Source organism: Egretta garzetta, unplaced genomic scaffold (genome assembly GCF_000687185.1).
Source record: "Egretta garzetta isolate BGI_Z169 unplaced genomic scaffold, ASM68718v1 scaffold70, whole genome shotgun sequence".
Taxonomy (NCBI): domain Eukaryota; kingdom Metazoa; phylum Chordata; class Aves; order Pelecaniformes; family Ardeidae; genus Egretta; species Egretta garzetta.
In genome coordinates this window covers 4214465-4223965 of record NW_009258539.1, presented here as the reverse complement: position 1 = coordinate 4223965, position 9501 = coordinate 4214465, and the positions used below count along the sequence as shown (strand labels likewise).

Genomic DNA, 9501 nt, shown 5'->3' with positions numbered 1-9501 from the left:
AGAGACAGTATCAAAAGCCTTGCTGAAGTCAAGTTAGACAACATCCACTGCTCTCCCCTCATCTACCCAGCCAGTCATGCCATCGTAGAAGGCTATCAGATTGGTCAGGCATGATTTCCCCTTGGTGACTCCATGCTGGGTACTCCTGATGATCTTCTTTTCATCTACTTGCTTGGAGAGGACACCCAGAATGAATTGTTCCATCACCTTTCCAGGGACGGAGATGAGACTAACCACCCTGTAGTTCCCCGGGTCCTCCTTCTTGCCCTTTTTGAAGACTGGAGTGACATTCCAGTCATCAGGCAACTCTCCTGTTCTCCATGACCTTTCATAGATGATGGAAAGTGACTCAGCAATGTCGTCTGACAGTTCCTTCAGCACTCACAGGTGCATTCCATCGGGACCCAGGGATTTGTGGGTGTCCATTTCAATTTTGTGGGACTGGCATTGCCATTAAGAGACACACATATTGGGCATTATTTAAAATGAATGTGTCTTTAAGCGCTTGCCAGTGGATAGTGACACTTTATGTTACTATACCACCAAAATATACCACATATACCAAAAGTTTCCCATCCAAAGAAAAATCCCCCATTCTCAATAATGCATGCTCTGCTGAATTGTGTAGATTCTAACATGCAATATCCTTTTTCTTAACTACAACAGAGAATCATATTACTTCTGTCAGGAGTAATGAAATACACATAAGAAGTAAAAGATAAACACTTGTCCTTGGATAGATAAAACAGGTTGATACTGTAGGAATACAAAGCAAAAAGAAAGTTGGTCTCAGATATTTGTTTTTCCTCAAAAATGCATGCATTTATCCATCTATGCAAAAGTCATGTCCTACAGAAATATTTAAGATCATCCTCAGAAATATCTCCTGAGATACACTCAATGCTACTAGTACTTCTTCAACCTTATTAACACTCAATGCCACTCATAGCTTTTTGTCTAAGGGACAGAAGTTTAGTTACCTGAAGCTGCTCTTCCAGTGCAGCAGTAGCTCTGTCTCCACTGTTTTCATCCACCACCACCACCATATGAGTTAGAGAATTCACCTTGACCTGTTCTTGTTCCAAGTCTTCTTGAAATGCCTATAATTAAAGCATATGTGTTAGAAAATACGTTCCAAATTAAGAAAACGCTGTGTGTTTGGAGTCCCACTGACTAATTAACCTGCATAAGCATAAGAACTTTATAATCCTATTGCTGTTAATGCTAAACAATTTAAACTTATTTTGTTACCTTAGCATATATATGCCAACACAAGCATATTGGGCAGATTTCCATTCCTGTCACAAAAATAGCTTACTGTTACTCACAACTCCTAACTCTTGATAATATATTTCAGACTGAAAACTTGGCTTGAGAAAGCATTTGTTGAATTGATGTAGTTGACTTACAGATATCAGTATAGCACGTATACATACCAATAGCCTGCAAATTTCAAATAGCCACTGCATTAGATTTTGTACTTCCTATTAATATATTAAAATATTTTCATTTTTTAAAGTTATAAAAATATTTAAAAATTACATAATTTTTCATTAAACAACAGCAGACTATCTTCAGTTTGGCACTCCTACAACATTAATAACAGAGGAAGAAACTCCGCAGGGGATGACTCAAGATTAGGAAACACATGCAGCACCCTTGATTCACTTGTTTCAGAAAGAAGGAAACAAAGTGAGAGAGGCATTTTATGACTTCTGAATGTCTGAGGAAAAATTTTCTTGCCCTTTTAGCTTTGGTACCCAGTTCCAGCCGCAAGCTGCAATGAAACTGAGGACAATCTTTTGCTGAGAAATAGTAAACTGCTAAAAGTGAAGAAACTTCCCTCACACCTGCACAAATTGATATTTGAATAATTCCTAAACTTGCCAAATTTCTACAGCTCTTCATATCTCTCTGACTCTCCCACATTCCCCAGGCTTCATTTATTAGATCTAATCAATTGTTGCCTCCCTCCTCACAGCGCGCAGCGAAGTACAATGGCAAGTCTACACATATTCACTCTTCAGATGATGGTTTATAGCATATTCACTGTACACTTAACCTACATCACAAAAAAAAAAAAAATAGTATAAAAAACCCAAGGTACTGTAAGGTACTGTAACACCTTAGTAACACCTCCTTGGTGGGTTTTAGTGTCTTACTTTTTTTTTCCCTTTCTTCTCACTTGCTGTGAAAGATGGAATCACTACTTTGCTATATAGTTTGTTAACAAAACCAAGACCAGCCCAGCTCCTGTCAGGCACAAGGGAACTGAGCAGCTAGACCTATTTGCTCCTTCCTTTGCTGAGATGCAGCAAGAGGACAGGCGATGAAGATGGAAAGAAGAGCTAAAGAAGTGTTGGTACTGAAACTTGAAGCCACAGAAAAGGCACTACTCAATTTTTTTTAATAATTTTGTCGCCTATCTCCAGCTTTATATTAGTGTATTAACAGCTGAATGTACATTTTTAACTCCCAATAGTTAACCACTGTTTTACCTTACTGGGTTTTGTGTTGTGTTTCTTAAGTAAAACTTGAAAAAAACCCTCATCCCACTCCTCTGAAAAAAACCCAAGGTATCCAGGACCACATCCTGCTTGACATACTTTTTAGGTGTCTGTAGCTAGCTTCAATGGGAAACTGAAGTCCTGGATTGTGCCCTCAATACTTCAACAGACTATGTTCTATAGTATGATAGTCACAGTCTGAAAAACAACATGGCTAGCCACCTTTGCCTTGTCAAAAAGGAAACCTTGACTGTATTACAAACTATGTTGAATTTCACCATACCATTTTTTTCTGCTGGTTTTTGAAGTAGAGTAATTCACTTGGGTATGAAGAACAAGCCCTTGCTGAAGATTAGGTCATGCATTTAAACCTCTTGGTTAACCATCTTACTTTTATTTGAAAATTAAATATATATATATATATATATAATTTGATTATAGGCAATAGGAAAGGAATTCACAGACTACTTTATTTTTAAGGCATAAACCCCTTACCCTAACACATTTCATAGTTTTAATTCCTTCATGGGCATAGCCTTTGAGCCAATATATTTACAAGAATCATCCTTTTTTGACTTCCATGCCTTGATTACCATTTGCTTCAGAGAGCTAGACTATAAAGCAATTCTCAGGGACTGTGAAGTACACCAGATTGCTAGAGCAATCCCTGGAACTCAGACTCCTCCACATTTTATGACCCAACACTTGATCAAGGAAGAGGAGGCTGAGAACTCATGGATCAGACCATATACCACAGCTTGCTTCCCTTAGATTCTATTCCCTCTTTCAGCCATATGATAATAAATACATTGCTCTCTAAGCCTACAGTCAGGGATAAGGTGACTTTTATTTCCTGATTAGAACAAAACCAGAGTTAGCAATGGTCTCCCAGTGCAGGAGTGAAGGGCACTTTGGAAGTGGGAGTCTCGCACACAGTATGAAAGACTTGAGAAGTCAGGGAACTGATGAAACCAGAAAGTTGAGTCATTTTCTAATCCCCAGACAGATATAATTTGCCCTGAGCTACAGGGCTGTTCTTTATAATCCAAGTGTCTCTTTTTACCATAAAGTTAATTGGCAACAAGTATTTGTACACAGGAGCTTGATGAAACAGGAACTTGCTGAGAGCAGTCTGAAGACTAGACCATGCTCTGTTCAAATCATTTAAATTGAAGTTTCTAATAAGTTCTCCTGAGCTTGTAGAGAAACCAAATTTTCAGGGACTTAAAATGTAAGATGGATACAGATGTTGACGCATGGAGATAGCAACAACAGAAACTCATAAAACTCCACAGGTCCTATCTATCAGATAACAACTGATGTGATTCCGACATAATCTACTTCAAAGTGAATAAAAATACCTACTTAGGATACCCAAGTACTCAAAGACAAATCCACCCTTGATACCTGAACAGTTATAGGAAGTGTCTCATTTTACCTTTGCAATTAATTTGAAGTACTGAAAAATCCTAACACTAAAAATTTTCCACAGTTTCTGACATTTTCATAAAAAATAAAAAGGCTCAGCCTTCCAGAAAAAGTACAAATACCTAAGCAGCTTAGATTTTTTTTAGAAAGTTAATGAAACTATAAAATCTACTAACCATAATTTGTACAATAATAATGTGGAATAATAAAATCGGTTCAATTAAAAGCACATTTCTGCTTAATTATAACATTTCTAATATATTATTCTGCTTAGACAGCTCAATAGTCCTCAGATTTGTATTGAAAAGCAGCTTTCTCCCTTTATAAAATTATAAAGGGATACTTGCAACAGCAGATAAAATACATAAAATACTGTTGCAAATAAAATACTGCAATAGTTCTTTACTGAAATTTTGACTATTACTCCAAAATATATTGACCATGCCAGGTTTCTGACGAGAACTGTGTACCTTGCTAATGACATAAAACCTTCTAGATTTCACCTCTATTTCAGCGCACTCAGAAAATCTTCTGTATTATCAAAATATTAACCTCATATACTACTGAACTAAGAAGCTTGCTGGAAAAAATATTGTGTGCTTTCCCTGGTCTCAGTGATGGGTGCCTCAAATACACATTACTGAATGTTTTTTTGGGTTTTTTGGGTTTTTTTTATTATTATAGGACCCAGCAGGGAAACTGAAGTGTTAGTCACAAGAACTCAAGACCAATATTTTGAGACAACCTTGAAAAAAAAAAGCTGAATAAAAGAAATCAGATGTATGGAAGTTATAAGTCAAAGGGGGTTAAATAACATGAAATAAACAGAGTGAAAAGTAGTTACTAGTGAACAGATAAAGAGGGAAAGTCAAAATTATAAAGGTAAGGAGGAGAGGGAGACAGGATGACAACAAACCAAACCTATCATCTTTGGTGAAGTCTGTTTAATCTGAAATGATCTTTGCATTTTGTATCTTCTAACTTCTGGTTTCTCCCATCAATTTTGTACAACATAATTTCTGAGCTGTCCAGAGTAATGTGAGACTAAGAAAAAGTATGGGGTGTGTTGGGTTTTGCTAGTTTGCTTATTTAATAATGAAGTAATAACTGTGTTATTAAAATTACATTGTTTTAACTCTTTTTATAGAAGGTAGCTTTGTTGCATACAATATATAATGAAATTATCTGAAACTTTCACACAGTATTTGAAAGAATGGAAAACATCTTGTTTGACTTATGAATAAGAGAGAATATACATAAATAGAATTTTAATTGAAGTTAAAACCAAAACCTTTTCTTTCCACCTTATTAACTAAATTCTTTCTTGTACAGAAAATAGATTTGAAAAGTAATACACATAAATAATTAATGTTGACTAACTCTTCACAAGAAAAATGAAGAACAGTTATGTGGGAGAGGTAGATTTGTGCATGTCTTGACTCAGAATATTCAAATACAAGCTAACTACCTATTTTTCTCAATATTAGGAAGAAACAGCATAAAGAGACTGCATAAATAAAAGGATTACATTTTACGTTAGTATTCAAGTAAAAATGCATAGAAATAGGAACAAAGTTATTCAAATCTTAGCACTCGTATTCAAAATCTTTCAGGTTTATTTCCCTAATTACCATTTCATAATTACCTGCTGTCTTTTTTTTTAAAGAAAATTTAATGTCAGAATATATGCTTAGCTAGTAAACCCACATACTGAAATGCATTGTCTCCTCACAGGGCAAGCACAGATACCACAAATAGCAGCAGCAGGCGTAGGATTTGTATTCTTCTTCAGTAGCACTCCTTAATCAGAATGCAGAAAAATCAAATTTAACACAGAAGTGGATCATGCAGTCTTTTGCAGCTTTTGACCTCTGTTTTAAAAAAAAAAAACTGTAAAAGCTGTTTTCAGTTTGAATTGTTTTTTGGGATGATCTGCCCTTTAGAACCTGGGCTAGCACTGACACAGGCCATCAAGCATCAGATGTTTAAATCTCGCAAGATACTATGGAACTGAATTGCTTTGAACCACTGATGTAGAAACATTAACCGTTTATCACAGTAGATCTCCATGACCTCAAAAATCACCTCTGTTTTCTGCACTTTTCTGTGTTTCCTTATCATCAGCAGCATGTGTTATGGATACATATATAAATATCTTTCAAAATTTAAATTAATATGAAGCCAGACAATTTAATCCAGTAAATTACACAAAGCCATTACACAAATTATACAGTCTCTCTCTTTTTAATTCTTAATTTTTCCAATTAAAGAATTACCCTCATGGAATGTGGAAAAACTTTGGCCAAATTCTCTCTTACACTCCATTTATTAGTTTGTTATTTTTCATTAACTAAATACATTACTAAAAAGTATTTCCTATAGTTAATAAACTAGAGGGTTTTTTTATAGTGCTGCACAGTTACATATTCAAAGTCCCAGGAGTCCTAACAAGATTATGCAGTCTAATTATGACTACCGCATCATTGCCACTACAGCATGCAAGGAAAAAAATGCAATATGTAAAAAGAAGAAAACACAGGTATTAAATCATCTGATATATTCTTATTGTTCTGTGTAATGAAAGGATGTTACAGTTGCCTCACATATTCTAGTATATTGCTGATATTTAAAAAGGAAGTAATTTTTTTTTATATCAGGATAAAAGATTTTTGATAAAATTACTATATAAAAGCTTGCTAATTGTACAAACAATCACTATTAAACCAAGATTCCATATTACTGTGCTATGTTCTAATGACAGGAATAAAGCTTTTAAAATGTCAAAAATTCAAATTGTTTTTTATGCCTTTGGAAGCATAACACAGCATACCTTATGCTCTTCTACTTGATGCTTTAGGTCCTCTAGATCCGGACCTAAGGGCTCCGAATCAATTTTCTTTGTCCTTTCCTCTGTTTTTGTCAGCCAGTCAGCTAACTGGGCTAGCTGCTGATTCTGCAGATCCATTAGGATTTTATGTAAACTGTAAAACAAAGAAATAATAATTTCAATTCATATATGAAAGAAAACAACAGGCAGATATATCTGCCCTGCATACTCTTAGCTGGTTTTCATGAGGTTACATCTCAAGCCAGAATAAAAAAATATATATATTCTCAAACAGGTAACTGAAAATTTTTTTAAACAGTTTTGAATTAGGCAAACTGTTTTGCAACTTTTTTTTTTTAGAACCTGAATACTACATATAATATACTGTCAAAGTTTTGTCCTCCAGTTGCATTTCTGTTAGAGCTGTTTGGAATTTCAAAATTTCAATTGTTAGGTTTCTTAAAGCTTGTATGTCTACTACAAGTACTTTAAAAAGTGCTCAAACAGCTGTACTTACCAGGCTCCCTCAAATTTAGGATATTAAATAGGAGACAATATTAAATTTTCACATATTAAATGGAGAATCGAACAGGAAATACTTCAGTTTTGCCTAAACAAAGTGTTCTGATAGCTCTAAAATTATCTGTCCAAAGATCAGTTACAAATCCTTCACTTATACTTGCCATCTTTTGAAATTTTCCAAATTTTCCTAAGCAAAATCCTCATCTCACCAAAAGTATTTTAAAAATAATGTGCAAACTATTGCTGAGCAATGGAATTACAGGTAGTTAGTTGTATTACCCATCTTTCACATAACATACAATTTTTAACTTTGCTTAGATTTGACAGACCAAAGTCACTTTCCTCAGTCACACTGAGCTGGTGAAACTATTGTAGGCTATAGTGTGTTACTTACATCTCAAGCACAACCCTTGTGGCAAAAGGTTAGTTAACTACTTTCAGAACTCAGAGATTTGAAAATCTGAGTTGAACTTTCAGACTGGAGAAAACTGCCATGTAAGAAAGACGGCACAGTCCTACCTTACTCCATTTGTTTCTCAGTTGGCTTCTTGAAAATGTAACCCAAGTTAGAAAGCTATTGTAAATTTTATCTCTCTGTGACCAATGGCACCTAGAAGTGTCCAACTTCACACTGACATTTCCCCCCACAAGGATATTTTAAACAAACACAATGTAAGTATGTTTTCTCTCACAGCACCCGAGAACTGCAGACTGGCAGAAGTGCAATGTGAGCACACTGCTCCAGAGAAGTGCAAGAGGTCTTGTCCATGACCAGGTAGGCAACATAGGAAATGCTCACACAAATCCAAACGTGCAGCTTTCTGTCACAATTTCAAGGTATGCTCAAGTATAACAAGTACTTCTGAGTTTGTCCAAACAATTTTGGATTTTCCCAAGACAGTTTGAACACACCCAGAAGTGTATAATTTTGAAAATCTACGTCTAAATATGTCCAAAGTAAGCATAAATCTGTATTTTCCCAGATACAACTAATAGTCTTCAAACTAATTACCACAGAAGATTGCAATGAACATGTAGATGATTACTTTTTGGTACACATTTAAATTCATCTGAACTACCACGATTTAATATCTGCCAACACCATGCAGATGTAATATGTGAAATCCCATATCTCATTTGTAGCCTGTTCATATTTTAAGGCATATGCCCGAAACTTCAGCACTTCTATTGTTGGCTGTTATACCTTTTTTGAAAAAAAAAAAAAAAACCAAAAAAAACAACTTTTCAATTTTGAATCTTCTCAAAATGAGCATTTGGTCTCTGATGAAATATTTATACAATTAATATTTGCTATTTTTATAGTTAAAAATAAGTACTGTATAAGGAGTACTAACTCATATTGCAAAAAGAAATCACTGTTTCCAGTGTTATTTGATGCTTTATTTGTATGTATCTCAGCTAACTCATACTCCATTCTTAGATACTATTCCTCAGCTTATAAGCAATCCTTGGGATCACCTATAAATTCAGGAATGCAAAATACTCTGAATCCTGGGCATATACTAATTCTCACATTTTACACTCAAGGGCAGAGCTACAGGCTGGAGGGACAGGCCAAGAGGAACCTTACTACATTCAACAAGGACAAATGCAATGTCCCACACCTGGGAAGGAAGAACCTCTGGAGCAGTACAGGCTGGGGACTGGCTGGCTGATGGAATTCCAGCACTAAATCTAACCAAACCACCATCGCTCTGCTACTGTCTTTCTATCCCTGAAATGGCCTTTGTTTTAAAAAGAACTGGGCATTAGATGAAAGGCCTTCTCAAAATAAACTTTAATTTCTTTATGCAAATAAGAAATTTAGTATTGGTATATCTTTGCTAAATAAGAATTCATTTCTTTTTTATCTAATGGAAGTTTAAGCACATAACACGAACACATAGACTTCAAATACCCCAAAAGTAACAGGCAACAAGAATGAATGAGATATTTTTCAAACGGGTGCAAAAGGAATTATTCAAAATTCCTAGGACTTGGGTATTTTAATCATAAAAACTTAGCTGTTACAAAAAGAAGCTGTTTATACTTGTTATTCCTTAGGGCAGCCAACACCACTAATAATTTATCTCAGGATTATCACTTGCATCAGGATAGATTAAAAAAGCCAAAACTTGCTGAGAACTTCTGAAACAGAAATAATCAAGTAGTATTAGTAACCATAGGAAGACAAGCCAAACCAGAGTTTTTTGAAGC

At 35.1% G+C, this 9501-nt stretch overlaps 1 protein-coding gene across 1 annotated transcript in view; it reads right to left on the bottom strand.

The window, feature by feature from the left end:
* DMD (dystrophin) overlaps positions 1 to 9501 on the bottom strand; it is a 1215125-nt gene that overhangs the window by 813651 nt on the left and 391973 nt on the right. Inside the window, 2 exon segments of the mRNA XM_035901725.1 lie at positions 981 to 1100; positions 6766 to 6916. Of these exon segments, the coding sequence (XP_035757618.1) occupies positions 981 to 1100; positions 6766 to 6916 (271 nt within the window).